This window comes from Mobula hypostoma, chromosome 1 (assembly GCF_963921235.1).
Source record: "Mobula hypostoma chromosome 1, sMobHyp1.1, whole genome shotgun sequence".
Lineage (NCBI taxonomy): Eukaryota > Metazoa > Chordata > Chondrichthyes > Myliobatiformes > Myliobatidae > Mobula > Mobula hypostoma.
The window spans coordinates 210,292,940-210,309,328 of NC_086097.1; the positions used below are offsets into that span (position 1 = coordinate 210,292,940).

General features: G+C 36.1%; 1 protein-coding gene across 1 annotated transcript in view; it reads right to left on the reverse strand.

The window, feature by feature from the left end:
• Nucleotides 1–6,103: 6,103 nt before the first annotated feature.
• The window catches only part of LOC134354689 (zinc finger protein PLAG1-like), a 53,823-nt gene continuing 43,537 nt past the window's right edge, over nucleotides 6,104–16,389 (reverse strand). Inside the window, exon 5 of the mRNA XM_063063823.1 lies at nucleotides 6,104–16,029. Coding sequence (XP_062919893.1) covers nucleotides 14,766–16,029 — 1,264 coding nt within the window. The 3' untranslated portion in view covers nucleotides 6,104–14,765. The remainder of the gene's footprint in view (nucleotides 16,030–16,389) is intronic.

Consider the following 16,389-nt stretch of genomic DNA (forward strand, 5'->3'; position numbering starts at 1 on the left):
TTCCGAATCTGGGGGAGAGCGGCTGCTCGGGGCGCGCTGTGCTTTTTTTATCGTGCGCTGATCTTTTCCGCGTGCTGCCTTTTTTTCGTAACAGTGAAAACACCTTCTGTTAGCGAAAACAGGGAACTAATGTAGGTCTTTTGTAACAGAGAGGTTTCGTAAAGCGGACGTTCGAAAAGCGGGGGACACCTGTATTTGGATAGATATGGACTGATTAAGAATAATCAGCATGGCTTTGTGTATGGTAGGTCATGTCTAACCAATCTTATCGAGATTTTCAAGGAAGCTACCAGAAAAGTGAATGAAGGCAAGGCAGTGAATGTTGTCTGCATGGACTTTAGTAAGGTATTTGATAAGGTCCTGCACGGGAAGCTGGTGAAGAAGGTTCAGTTGCTTAGCATTCAGGATGACGTAGTAAATTGGATTGGACATTGGTTCTGTGAGCGAAGCCAAAAAGTGTTATTAGATGGCTGCTTCTTTGACTGGAAGCCTGAGACTAGTGGTGTGCCACATGGTTCAGTGCTGGGTCCTTTGCTGTTTGTCATCTATATCAATGATCTGGATGATAATGTGGTTAGCTGGATCAGAAAATTTGCAGATGACAGCAAGATTGGGGTGTAGTAGATAGTGAGGCAGGCTCTCATGGCTTGTAGAGTGATCTGCTAGGAAAATAGCAGCTGGAATTTAAAAGCACAAGGTTTTTGCATTTGGGTAAGACCAACCAGGGTAGGTCTTACACAGTGAACAGCAGGGCACTGTGTGGTAGAACAAAGGGATCTGGGAATACAGGTCCATAATTCATTGAAAGTGGTGTCACAGGTAGATAGGGTCGTAAAGAAAGCTTTTGGTACATTGGCCTTCATAAATCTCTGTACTGAATATAGAAGATGGAATGTTATGTTGAAGTTGTATAAGATGTTGGTGATGCCTAACTTGGAGTGATGTGTGCAGTTTTGGTCACCTATCTACAGGACGATGTAAATAAGGTCAAAGAGTACAGAGAAAATTAACAAGGATGTTGCTGGGTCTGGAGAATCTGAGTTATAAATTAAGATTAAATAGGTTAGGAATGTTTTCTTTAGAATGTAGAAGATTGAGAGGAGATTTGTTAGAAGTACACAAAATTATGAAGGGTATAGATAGGATAAATGCAAGCAGCCTTTTTCCACTGAGGTTGGGTGGGACTACAACCAGAGGTCATCGGTTAAAGGTAAAAGGAGATAAGTTTAAGGGGAACATGAAGAGAAACATCTTCACTCAGAGGTTCGTCATAGTGCCAGCACAAGGGGTACATGTGAGTTCAATTTCAACATTTAAGAGAAGTTTGGATAGGTACTTGGATAGTATTGGTATGGAGGACTATGGTCCTGGTGCAGGTCAATGGGAGTAGGCAGTTTATATACTCTGCATATATTAGATGGGCTGAAGGGCCTGTTTCTGTGCTGTACTTCTCTATAACTCTATGAGTCTACTTGTAGTATGCACACACTTAGTGGTAAGATCTGTGAAACAGGAAAGCATGCAAAATAAAAATTCATACTGGTTGCATCGATGGCAGGACTATGGCTTCATGAAGTCTGAGCTTTTTAAATGAAGGTTCTTGCACTGATAGCTAAGTTTTGTACTTTTCCATAACCAATTTATCTATCTATTTATTTATCTATCTATCTCAGGATTTGCTCTCCGACTTTATTTTGTATCTCTCTTGGCAACTTCCAAAAGGGCATCTGAAGTATTTTGTGTCTTCTAGTAAATAGCAATTCCAAGTGTCTCTTCTTGTTTTGTCCTTGCCTTTTCTGTCCTGCCCACATGAAGGTGGTTATGTCAGTAACCTCCTTTATGCTTCATAAACATGCCAAGTTCATTCACTTGGACTAACCATGAGAAGATCATTCACCAGCCATCAATGTATTTCATTCCAGCATGTATTTCTGGAACTAAGTGCATGGGGAACCTGGTCCCCTGAAACTGTGAACTTATTGTGAGAAATTACATTGACATCTTGGGTTTGACAAAGATGTACTGTAAGTGGCACCTTTTCCTATAACATATTTTGTCACAGCACTCTATTTTCCGCCATGGCCTCTCTACATCTTTGGCAGTTTCTTACGAAGTACGAATTTTGACTGTTTTATATCTCACCAAATACAGCGTCCACACCAAGGTGAAGCTGTATCAGAGCTGTGTTCCGTCCACACTTATGTACGGGTCCAAACACATGACAGATAACTACTTTGTTAAGCTGTTGTCTTTCCACACCTTGAGCCTCCAGAAGATATTCCGCATTTTCTGGCCAAGAAGGATTTCCAACCACACCCTACTCCTTCAGTGTCACCAAGAGGGCATGGCCACAATCATCACGGGGAAAGGCTGAAGATGGACTGACCAAGTGATGAGAAGAGAGGCCAACTCTACCATCAAGACAGGACTTCACTGGACCCCTGCAGGGCAGAGGAAACAGAGGAGACCAAAGAAAACTTGGCACCATGCTGTAGAGGCAGAAATGAGAGCCCTGAACCACATCTGGGCACAGTGGAGAAGGTGGCCGAGGACAGATTGAGATAGAGGACCTTTATTGCTGCCCTAAGCTTTAGTAGTGCAACAAGCAGTAAGTTAGTAAATTTATATCTCACATTTGTCTTTTAAAACCTTTGACTTATTATCAAGTGCATACATGTCACCACACACAACCCCGAGATTCTTTTTTCTGTGGGCGTAATCTGATGTTCAATCTGTGGAAGAATGGGCACTTTGGATGCAATGAATGCCGTGCTATCACACAAAATGCAACTTGAGCTCTAATAATGGTTTTGCTCCCAGAAATACTTTGGAAGAGCTGTGCAGACTTGTGGAGGTCTGCTGTACAATTCCAATTCATTGGCTTAGTCTCCAGTTTTTTTAGCAAACAGCGGGAAGCAAGTGGAAGAAAGGGAGGAAGCAAACTGTGCTCTCCCTATCTGGTTGAGTTGTCTGTGAACAATTCACCTGACTGTGTTATCAATAAACAGAAGCCCAATTAAACTTCCATCAACACACCAATCTCTTACTTACCTCCTATAGCTGACCACAACATCCACTTGGCCACCATGCAAAAATGAAAAGGATAGCAAAGTGTTGTTAAAGAATCTGAGATCAATTACTACCATTCATCCACTAGATCAAATTAACTACGGCCATTATGAAGGGACAAATATAGAACCCAACATACCGGCAAATATCACTGGGGCATTGTTTTGAATACAGTTATCAATGTGCTTGATCGAGAGGTGTTTTCAGATAGTAGTTTGGCTTGCTGCTTATTTCTGAATATCCAGCATCTGTTCCAGGGTTAAAGTCTCTGAGCTGAAAAGGCTGTCACAGCTCATATCTTACTGAATTATTGATGACTGGGAAGCTGTTGAAGATTCTGCTGGAAAGATCATTATGTGGCACAAGTGTAATTAGATATTTGTTAATTCATTCCTGAAAGTTGTCCAGCCCCTGTTGCAGGTACACATTGGCTGCTTATATTAAACATTGCTTATTTATCCAATATGGAATTATCCATTATTATCTCCACTCTTGATTTTGAAAATGGAATAACATGAATAAAGCAGCCTAATATGGTTGAGCTTAGAACACTTCCCTAGCACTGCAGTTTGGGTGATACATGGCTGTGATTTGTGACTAATGATGTCTTTCTGTATGGTAGGTATAATTCTCTTGACTCCTATTGATTTCATTTTAGCTCTGGGTCACAAAATCCTGCATGCAATTTTGGATTGTGGCTATGCTAATATTTGGAGACATTGATGAGTAGGTTAGCATTCACATGCAGCTTCAAGGGATTATTGGTAAATCCTTCAATTACTTTACTGGCACCACCATCATTGGCTGAATAAGGGTGTTGATGAATTGGCATATAGGAGTGAGATTGAGAATCTGGCTGAGTGGTGCCACAGCAATAACCTCTCCTTCAAAATCAGCAAGACCAAGGAGCTAAATATTGTATTCAGGAGGAGGAAGCGGAGGTTCATGAGCCAGTCCTCAGTGGGGCAGCAGAGGAGGAGAGGAGGAGAGGGTCAGCAACTTTAAATTCTTCACTGTTATCATTTCAGAGCATCTGTCGTGGGCCCAGCAGGTCAGTGACATTTGTTGTTTGTCAACAGTATTTCGCTGATTCTGTTGTGTTTCTTTGATATATTGTGTATGCCCATAAGAAAGCAAATCTCAGAGTGGTATATGGTGTCATATAGTACTTTGATAATAAATTTACTTTCAATTTTGGTAGATAGGACATTGATGGAGGTGGAGAAGACCAAGTTCAAATTATAGGCACAAGAGATTCTTGAGCAAACTTGAGTTTTTGGCCCAAGACACACACAGAATACAGGAATAACTCGGCAAGTCAGGGAGCACCCATGGAGAAGAGTAAAACAGTTCATATTTTGAGTTGAGACCATTGTAGCTATATTCAACCATCCACCTTTTTTGTAGAGGTAACTGAACCAGCTAAACAATTCCAAAGGCGGAATCTCTTCACACACTAGGCCTGCAGTGGTTTAATCCAGGCAGGTGTGAAGTGGTACATTTTGAGAGATCAAATGTACAGAGTTATTGTCAGGATTCTTAACAGTGTTGGTATACAGAGGGATCTTGGGGTCCAAGTCCATAGCTTCCTGAAAGTGGTCACATAAGTTGATAGGGCAGTAGACATATGCTTTATTACTCAAGGCTTTGAGGTCGAGAGTCAGGAAGTTAATGTTGTTGCTTTAAAAGTCTGAGGTATTGCATTTAGTTTTGGTTGCCCCATTATTGAAAGGATGTAGAGGTTTTAGGAAGGGTGCAGAGGAAGTTTATCAGGATGCTGTCTGGATTTGAGAGTAAATGCTATAGGGAGAATCTAGACAAATGTGTTTTTTTCCCTTTTGAGTGGTGGAGGCTTAAGAAGTAACTGATTGAAGTATATAAGATTATGAGAGGCGTAGATAGACGGCCAGAATCTTTCTCACAGGGTCCAAATGTCTAATACTAGAGGTGAGAGGGAAACAGTTGAAGGGAAATATGTGGGGTTTTTTTTTAAAACACAGAGAGTGCCTGTAATGCACTGCCAGGGATGGTCCTGGAAGCAAACATGATAGGAATGTTGTTTGTAGATAGGGACATGAATGTGCAGAAAATGGAGATTTATGCACATAGTGTAGGTAGAAGGGATTAGTTTAATTAGGCATTTAATTACTAGATTAATTTGTTCAGCACATCGTGGGTCAAGGGCATTCCTGTGCTGTACCATTCTATGTTCTAATAGCTTTGAACTCTAATGTTGAATCCATCACTTGTTGCTGGTAGTGAAATACACTGCCTGCAAAAATGGAGTTGTGGGCTTTTAATCCTGCCTTTAGTTTGTTCTGTCCAGTGGATGATGAGTCTGATATGACAGCGTGAGATGTGGTTCTGTAAAACTGAGGTTATGATTATAGTCTGAGGGTACCTCTTCCATAGTGCATTCTAGCTACAAGATTAGGTAGACACAGTTCCAAAGTTTTGTCATCAGTGTCACTGACCCCTTAAAAAAATGTGTGTATGTGTGTGTTGATCGCCTGCAATTAAGGGTCTTGTCAGAATGTTTAAGTAATTAGCTATATTATAGAATTGAACCAAGATGTGAGAACTGGAGAGGTGTCAGACCTTTATGACTTTTGTATGATTAATTGAGTTGTTTTATTACTATGTAGTGGGATTTATATGGTGATGTTGTAGTAACAATTTATAAATTACCATATTTATCATTCCACTTGGATTCAGCCTCGAGACTATTGGTCTGTTGTGTAACTATTATATTGGGACTTCAAAAACCTTGCTTTTAACCTACACCCCCTTAACACTGCTGATTTGGCATGAAAGTGCCCGCTAAAGTGTAGAGATGGCCCAAACAGCACATGGTTATATAAGCAGTCAATGGCTCAGATCACACTTTCATTGAGTACACGCCTTTGATTTTCACAAGTTTTTCATTATGTAATTGTCAATGAATTGTTTTCTGATTTTTCATTGAAATATAAATTATAACGTTTAATAACGTTGTTTGACAATAATGACACTTTAGACCAAGTGAAGCTGCAGCAGAACTGTTTTATTATAGTAAATTTGTTTACAAAAATGCAGGTTATCTGGCACAATAAATAATCAGTTTGCTTTTGAAGCATTTCTTTGGATGTAAAGATTAAACTCTAAAGTTTTTTTTACTGTAGTTTTAAGTTGTAAAAGCTTTTTAAAAAACATCATTTATGCCTATATTTGTACAGATACCAGTAGTATGTAAATACATTGATAAGTGTATACATAAGCAAAATGTTTTCCATTCTGAACAACAATTGATGAAATAAAAGTAGTACAAAAGTCCAATGTGGAATGCAGTTAGTTTCTTCCATCAGTGTTGGTTTACTTTAAACTAATATGTTTTAAACCAATTAAATATCTAATTGTGTTTACATCTATTTCACTTTCACTTAAGATCCATTGAAATCTTACACTTCCATTATACAGAAGTAGGGGGCAATAAAGTTTTTTTTTAATCTTTTATTTCCACATGGAGATGCAAGATATGAACGTATCGTAACATAGATGTAATAATTCTGTTAGGGTGGGGTAGTAAAGAGGGAGTGATCTGCATGAAATGCTACAATGTTTTCAGAATTAAATGCACCATAGCTCATGTGATTTGAACAATCCTCAGTTATACAGAGAGGCAAAGCATGTCAATGCCGTATCAACTTTGGGTCAGACAATTCTTCCCATCACCTTTTGCTACAACTACATAATTTGTTGTAACTTCACACAAAGACTAGGTACTTAAGAATTTTTGTAGCATTTTTACCATTTGATTTCCCTACTTTAATTGAATTATAGAGCTATAGTAATAGATAAAGAAAGGGAAAGTTCATAGCACCACGAGGACTGGTTTCCTCCAACCAATGTGAATTAGCAGCAAAATATATACTTCAAAAAAAAAGTTGCAGGAGTGTTCCCCACCAAATTTGCTTCACTTGTACCACAATAGTTTTCACTTGTGTATTTTCCTGTCCGTATAAATAGTTATTTACAGGGAGCTGATGGGACGGCAGCAGCAAAGAACCATCATATTATATACTGGTTATTGTAATGTTGACTTGAATGTAAAGTAAACTCCCTAAGTGAGACACAGCAACTGTGCAAGCATATACAACAATTTTTAATAAAAGAAATGCTATGACATTTGTACCTGCTAAAAGTTAAATAAAAAATGTAAAATTTTATATACAAATTTATTTTATAATCTAATGATCTAATATGAAATCTAATGGCACTTGAAACAAGTTTGTAATGATGGTTAAAGATACAACCTTCAAGAGATACTCTTAAAGGATTAATGAATATGAAAGTGCTAAAAATATATAGATTATTTTGCACATATTCTGTAGACAAAGCTACAACTTGGACTATTTGCTATATGTGTTGCAACAATAGTCTAACATTTTACTTTTATGCTTCTATAAAAACTGTACCTTTACACAATTTTGAAAAAAAATAACATTTAAACATCATGAAAATTCAATTTCTCAAGCAGCATGCACTTGCTTGTGCTTTAGTTGACATATGAAAAAAAACATAATCATGTGAACAGGTTAACTGTTTAAAATTCACCAACCTATTGGAGTTTGGATACAATTTATATGCCAGGATTGATCATACCAATCCATTTTGTTTACAGGAGATTATTTTCAGAATAAATCAGACTTTTGGCCACCGCGTTCCCCCCACCCCCCATTTTATCACAGATTGGTTTTCTAACATAAACTATCCTATGTGTCATGGGGGCTTCTTCTCCAGACTCCTAAACTGATTGCTCTATTTATTCATAAGCTGGCATCCTCGCATACAAAGGTTTTCTCTTGACCAAATCTAAAATAAAGTCAGATTTATTTAAATGAGACATTCATGATGTAAAGAAATATCCTTCCTTTTGAAGAGAGCTTACATATCTGGAACTGTAATTGTAGTTTCATTTACACATTGTATGTAAAATACAAATGTTGAACAACATAACACTGGTCATCTTCACACCATTTCCATTTCAGTTGTGTTGCAACCACAGTTTTACCTACTCAGTCTATCTCAGTGCCCAAGCAAAGAATTCTGACTTCAGTTTTAAATATAAGCCATATCATTCCAATTTAAGTTTTCCCAAAAAATTACCCAGGCTCCCAAAGGAGCATTAGAAGTTTGAAATACAAATAGAAGTACACATTTAAAATCTCAGCAGGTCATATAGCACCTATAAAGAGAGAAGCCTTCCTGGCCAAGAACATCTATCTGAAAGTCCACCTGTTTGGTTCTCTGTAAGATGCTGCTTGACTAGAATATTTCTAAACTCCAACATTAGTGTGTGCATTATTTTTAACCAACTAAATTCATGGTTGAAAACTTATATAAAATGTGTATCTGAATTTTAAGCAAAGTTTCAATGTAACCAGCTATATAGCATTTGCTTAGTTCAGTACACAATGCATTATATAATGTTTAAGTTTTCAAATAATGCAATGCACCAATATCAGAGATTTTCTTCACACCCCGAGTATTTTCAAATCTATAAATTCTGCATTTATTCTGTTTCAAATGAATTTTAGGATTGCAATCTTATGAACTATGCACTTTACAACAGCTAATAGACTTGATACAATAAAAATATTTGTCATTAATTACTTGTTTCAATCATCTACCCATGGAAGGTAAACCATTTATTCAACAGCACTGGCAACTATACGTTGAACTATACATTACATACAACAGGTACCTATCCCACTGCATTGAATAATGGCCCACCTTACAGTCATGCCTAATGTATCATGCTCAGTTAAAATTCTAATTTATATCTCAGAATTTAAGCATATACTGTAGTCTTCCACCAAGAAAGGTTTAATTTATAAATGGTTAGATACTAACTTTCAAATTCACATAGAGTATTCCATTTCTGAAAGTAATTAAAAAATGTCTTTGAATATAGTCAAGATTTCCACCTAGTGTCACTGTACACAAAATCTTTAGTACTGGTACAAAATTCATGCTTCTTTAATATTTAAATGAATTGTTGATCAATATAATTTATATCAGTTTGACTTTACAATAATAGAAATCAGATTAAAAATCATAAGGTATCCTTCATGGAGTCTCGGTGAGTTGAATAAACTGAACATTTTGCCTGGGCACTTTGTTTATGCTCATGATAAGGGGAAACTCTTGAGAAACCTGATCTCATCAGGATTAATTGTTAGAATGTAACAAACTTAAGTCTGAAATTAGATTCTTAACTTAAAATAAAACCTGACATGATGAACTGCATCTCAGGGGGAATAAGGTTACTGTAAAGACAATGGCTGCATTGTTGATGATCTTAAAAAATTAATAAAGTGGTTCCAGCAGTTAAAAGATTAGCATCATAAAGTCACTACTAAATAAAATGGAGGGGAAAACAAAGACGAGAAAAACAGATTCTCAAAGTTTCCAGTAAATGTTGTTTGGAAAGATCTATCTCAGGTAACAAAACATAGAGTGTGTTGGTCTTTACTGCAAAGAAATGTGTAAGCACGAGGAATTCTTCCTGCAATTATACCAGGCACTTTGGTGAGAATGGATCTACGTAAAACTTGTGTCCAGTTTTAGTATCCGCGTCCCAAAGGAAGATATGCTTGCTTAATGTGGTGTTGTGATGATCTGCTGTAGTCTTCATTAAATATTTATCATTCTGCAAGACTTTGGCGGGGGGGGGTGGGAGAAGAGAGATACCATTTTAACAGCATCCTCTCAGGTAAAGGATTGGCCATTCGACAGTGAGGCAAGTTTCTTCAGTGATTGCAAGTCTTTTTCCCCGGAAATACATAATTGTAATGTACACTTGCTTGGAAAATGTATTTCAAAAACATAGATTGGTAAGGTTAGGCTTGATTGAATAAAGAGATAAGGCAATTGGTCAGAAATCAGACCAGAGGTCAATCAAGTTAGTGGAACAGAGACTCCAAATCCTCCAAATCATATTGTAGAATGATTAATATTGCACCACTACAGTAGTAGAGCAAGGAACAAATTTCTTGACTAGTAATTTTTAATTGCTACTTTATATGCATTACAATTTTCTGCTAAAGCACAAACTGCAATAATTATAATTTTGTATGTTATTTCGCCAAAAAATGTTGATTCCTAGACATGATTCAATATTAATAGCATAGAAAATGGTATTCAGATGTCGAATCAATGCATTTCAAAGTTCATTATTTTACAAAAAATTGCAAGTATACAAGTTTCCTAACAAAAAAACTTAAAGCACTCTGAAATTTCCTCCTCGTTTGTGTTTACTGGTGCTAAACGTTAGTCCACCACCTCCTCAATTTGTCCATTCTTTATGTAAGTTAGATACTGAATTTCTATTAGTTTTGTGATTATTTAGGGAAAGGAAATGAGAATAAAAAGTAATCCAAGAGCCTAGAGGTTGCTCCAGCATCGTGGCTAATTACTGACCTCCAGTTTGATTTCTTGTCCAATTTCTTTCTCCTGTAATTCAATCAAATTACCAATCTTTGTTTTAAATGCACAGCACTCAGTATACATTGTCTCCAAGCATACATAGTTGGAAAGGCCTGTACCTCCTTAAAGAAATGTATTTAATTCCCAAATCACCAATCCTTTATTTCACAGGATGCTACTAATTGTTCATTTTGCAGCTCTTCTGCTGATGACCACATCTGTATTTTTTTCCCCATAAAATTCCACTGAGAATATACTAGGAAACATGAAATCTATTGACTTTAACATCTTCCTGGACTAGTGATATTCAAAGGCAAGAGATGTATAGAACTGCTGAGAGATGAGTGTTTAACAATTTTGGGACTGTTTTTATATGATACTGTATGTCCTTTCAGTGCTATTTTCTACTCTTTTTCGTCAACTATAATGGGAGTTTCTTTCCCTCTGCCATCCGATTTCTAATTAGACATTGAACCCATGAACACCACCTTAGTATTTCTTATTTTTGTTTTTTTTGCCCTACTTATTTTAACTGAACTATTATATACAGTGTGTCTATGTGTAAATATAAATGTCTTAATGTACTGTAATTCTGTTTTTTCTTTATATTTATTTATCATGTACAAACGGTATTTCATTGTACTGCTGCTGTAAATTTCACAATACACGCCAGTGATATTAAACCTGATTCTTATTCGGATTCTGAGCTCATCTAGCTATATGAAGATATTACTTCAACACAATAAATCTGATGTGCTGATATATATTTACTTTGATGTAGACGAGGTGAAAAGGAGCATGCTGATTAATCAGTGGAGAAACAGAAGCCACAAGAAATCACACTGAAACTTAATCATTAGGACAAGTATTGTGAATAATTCTTGGACCATACTTCAAAAAGGGTTCAAGTCTTTAAGAGCACTGAGGTGAACTGTGATGCTATCACTGATAGGGGGCATACAGGGATATTTAGGTAAAAGTTTATATAGTTAAAAGAATAGTTGTGAAGTTAAGAAGCGACACAGAAGATTTTAAGGATGACAAGAGTTTGTGATACCATGTTCTATAGCTTGGGGGAGATCATTACTAAACAAAACAGGAAACAAAATGGGATTTTCATTTCATTAGCATCTTTAAAAGTGAGCTGGACAGGCGAAGTAAGGCTTGACTTGAGACTTGAGGCCAAGGTCACTGCAGGGCTACAGACATAAAGGAAACTTCTTTCAAAGAGCCAGTATAAGAATTAGAGCTCTAAAATGTCCTCCTGCAATAATATTCTCTGATCCTATTAAATCTAGCAGCAGTAAAATATTTTCAATACTTGGAATATTTTTTGAACTTAATTCACAAAAAGATTTGAAATTAAACTACAAAATCAGTGAAATGTTAATTGATCTAATATCAATGATGGAATAGGAGATAAAAGTACTAATTTTTAGCAAAGGGTTAGTTTTGGTGAAGAAGCACTTTCAGTGAAGCCAAATGTTTACGGGGTGAAACTTGTCTTCGGTTGCTAGTACTACATGTTTGTGAGAATTTTGGCCACCAGCTGAACTTGCCTGTGAAGACTTGATTCTATGAAGTGAAAGGAACCAAATGTGCAGAGGTGAGTACAACTGGGAGCTAATATTCCAACCTCATTTAGTACTAACAACCTGCATTCAAAGTAATGGGGTCTGGTCAACATAGGCTCAAGACTAATGAGTTCCATTGCAGCATATAGAAAGAAAAATCCATTTACGTGAGCTGAAATAAATTTGTATCTCATTAGATTGAAAACATTTTTGGTCAATGAATATTTCAAATACTGGGTCAACAGGTAATAACTAAATGCAAAATTGTGGAAGAAACCAAAATCTAACATGACATAACCAAAGCAGTAAAGTAACATATCAATTGCTATTAATTCTTATGAGGAATGCAGAGACCAAATATAGATCTGATGTAAAATATCATGCAAATCACAGCTAAACAATTTCTTTGGTACTTCCCTATATTCCACCTTTTTGGGCACCATTTATTTTAGTTTAGCAGTGTTCCACAAGCTGATATATTCAAACAGCCCATGTGACAAAAGCACAACCAATTTCAAAGCATTTATGTAGATTACAAACCAAGCAACCTTTTAGATACTCTGGTAGACCTGACCAATTTTACATAAACATTGACCTATCTGCTTTCTCTACATCAGATGGAGTTTCCAGTATTTTGCTTCTATTTGACTTCCAATACTTAAAATTTTATTCACCTATCTTAAGTTTGTTTGAATTTCAATATAAAACCTTTGGTATCATCTTACAGCTAACCAGTAATTTCGATTGTAACACATTCTTCTGACTGTTTTACTAAAACTGCTTTGACTACTTCTGACTTACTCTACTAAATTCAAAGTCCTATTTGTCAGCTGGTTACAGGGATTGAATAGCTAATTAAATCAAGTTCACAGACCTTATAAATTTTTGTATGAACAAATGACATTCACATAGTCTGAATAGTACAATGCAACAAATAGTATTCCTCAAAATACTGCTCAAAATTAATTGAACTCTGCCATTTAAAACCAAATTAATAATTCCTTAATATGTCTATTTGAACTAACGTATAGTTGAAACACATACAGAAAACAAAAAAAAGATTAACCTTAAATTTTGTTTCTCTCTCCACAGATGTTGCCTGGCCTGCTGAGTATTTTCATTATTTTCTATTTTTAATATAAGAAAAGGCTCAGTAAATACAATTGGTTTCAGCTGAAAACAGATGAAGATTTCAGATCAAAATAAATCTCAAGATGTCAATTTCTTTTACCTGCTAAATTATTACAATTTCATATATTTTCAATTTTATAAATGATATAATCAATTTGAACAGTACAAAATGCACACATGGAAGTGAATTAGTAAAATGGTTCAGGAAAACAAGGAAATATCTGAAGGAATTAGTCCAAAGCAGATGGAATAATTTCAGGTTAGGAGCAGACTATTGCACAAAGATGGGGCAAAATGTTATCTTAATGAGAAAATTGTTTTTCAACACATACTACTTAGCTAATTGTTTGCTACTTGTGACAATGATGGCTTAACCAATACTCAAAATTATTTAAGAATTTGGTTAACAAAACAAATAGAAATGCAAGTTAAATTTTTATCAGAATATTTATTACCCCTTACCAATTATTTCTTCACCTCTTAAGGCTGTGCTTCCTTTTTGGAACTTGGGTGTTACTTAAACTGTTTTACTTTGAGGACAAATTCCACATATGTTGGATATAATCAATAATCTAATAGATGAAATTGTACAATAAGATCAAAATGAAAAAGTATATGTGGCTTTTATTCATATATCTAATTCAGAAGTTTAATTCATAATCTATTATCAATAATCTTCATTAAATGACACATAGAACTTAAGGTTAATATAATCAATTTAAATTAGAAAGAAAAACTCATTTATACTGCCACTCTATCACAAGAATTTGAAAATTAATGTAGGAATCATGTATTCTGTGTTCCATATTTTTGAAGCTACAGAATCAAATCTGATGGGAAGTTTATTTTTTATAGAAGTTTTCACCAGGAACTTTGTTAAGAAAACCCTCAGCATTTTTCTAAATAAAATAAATGGATTATATATAAAACCAATTTTGGTGCATTAATATGGCCAGAGTTCAAAAATTTTTTGGTGTTCCAGCATTTTTAAATGCAAAAATGCATCCTCAAAACAGCCACGAAGTGAAACTGTGCAAAATTATTAAACAGAGCAGCAATCTTTTCAAAAACTGAATACAGTTTGTTTAAAAGATATAAAGCACTGTGAATTTTGCAGTTGCTATCTGATATATGAATCTGAAAGACTGATTATTGGTGTCAGTACAGCCTAAAATTAGAACACAACAATCATTGCAATGAAAGGGTTCAGGGCTGTGGCATTTTGTATCAATTCTTATTGTAAACACCTAGGCCGTCAGTGAGTCTATTATTGATGATCTAGACTCAAATTTACTCTCAATGTCTATTATTAGAAATCAACTGCTAAATAGAATGTTCCTATTATGACCACAAATAAACAGTATTGTACATTTTTTCTCCTGGCTTTGTTTGCCTGTGGTGGTCATTCACAAAGCAGCACTGTTGTTACAACCAGAGAGTTACAGTCCAATTCCTTAATGTTTCATCAGGATAATCACTTTTACAATATTTGGAAAAGGAAATGGTTAAGAAATATCACACTATCTACTGAAAAGCCTGATGAAAACGTGGCAGGGTTGTTGTGCTTAAACTAGTAGTGAAAACTGTAGATAAGGGATGGAGAGCATTGAGACCAATGCTGTTGCCAGTTTCATGTGAATCCTGGTACTGGGGTGGGAGAGGAATTAAGGATGTATGAGGCTCCTCTTGGGTATAACACATACCAGAATTGCCAGAAGAAACTGGCTGATTGTATGAAGAGTTATTTAAAGGTATGAAACTTAATAACTGAGAAAAGTCTGCTGATGATGTATTTAGAGGTTCACTGAGGAGTGCTGGGCTTTTAGAAAGCAAAACGTCCCCACATCCATCACCCAAAGATCCTGGCTGAGACTGCATGCCTTGCTTTGATGAGGATGATTGAGTGTCATGGGCAGAGGGGAGTAAATCACTATGTAAATCCATTAAGTAGCTGTCTATTTCACTTTTTAATGGTTGTCCTTTATCAGGCATTGCAATGGCATATGAGGTAGAACCAAGAAAATATTTTGAGGAAAGTTCTTGAGGAGCGCGAATTGAAGTCTCAATGTCTAGTGGGCAACCCATTCCTAATGGTAACGGAGAAGAGACCATTTGATTTGTTGCCCCTAATGTTTGCATGGTCTGAATATGGGCACTGTAGATATTCATTTGTAAAGTGTTTGTAAATGATCTAGTTGTCAACTCACTGGAAACCACTGACATCACTGGACTTAGCTCATCTTTTAATGACAATGAAGTATTTGAACTAAGTATATCCATAAGATCTGCTGGTTCTGTTTTCACCTTTAGCAGTTCCTGAGAGTGACTTTTCTTCATATGACGGGTCAGGTGGTCCTTCCGCCCAAATCTCTGGGCACAATACTGACAAAGGAAGTCTTTCCTTCCTGTATGCACTACCATGTGTCTTCGGACATCTTTACGAGTGTAGAAAGAACGGTCACAATGGTCGCAATGATGTTTTTTTTCCTTTGTGCCACTTGTTGACTTGCCAGCATGTGTCTTCAGATGCTCTAGTAACACTCCTGTGCTTTCAAATGTTTGTAAGCACACTTTACAAGTAAGGTCACCACTAGTTGCAGCATGTAGCGCTAAATGGCGCTTATAGCCAAGCTTTGTATTGTAGCTTTTTCCACATTCCTCACATTTGAAGGCTTCCTTATTTGGATCATGAGTTTGCAGATGATTCTTTAGATGATCTTTACGATGGAACATTTTCTCACAGTAAGTACACTTGTGGGTCTTCTGAGGTGAATGGGTGGCCATATGCCTTGAACAGACACAATTGGTTATTTATACTGGACATTTCCAGTGTACCACTCTCCTTGTTTGGAGATGGGTATTTTGTAATGTATAATACAGTAACTGCAGATTTCAGAAATACAACAAATACTGGAAACACTCAGCAGGTCAGGCAGTGTCAGTGGAAAGCTGAATGGCCTAATTTTGCTCCTATGTCATATGGTCTCTTGGAAAGAGAAACAGTTAACATTTTGGATCTAGGTCTAAAGTGTTAATTGCTTCTTGTTCCACAGATATTGCCTGAAATGTCGAGCATGTCCAGTACTTTCTATTTTCAAATTGGTAAAATATGTTGCCTGATTATAATTAAATCTAGCAAAATCAATAT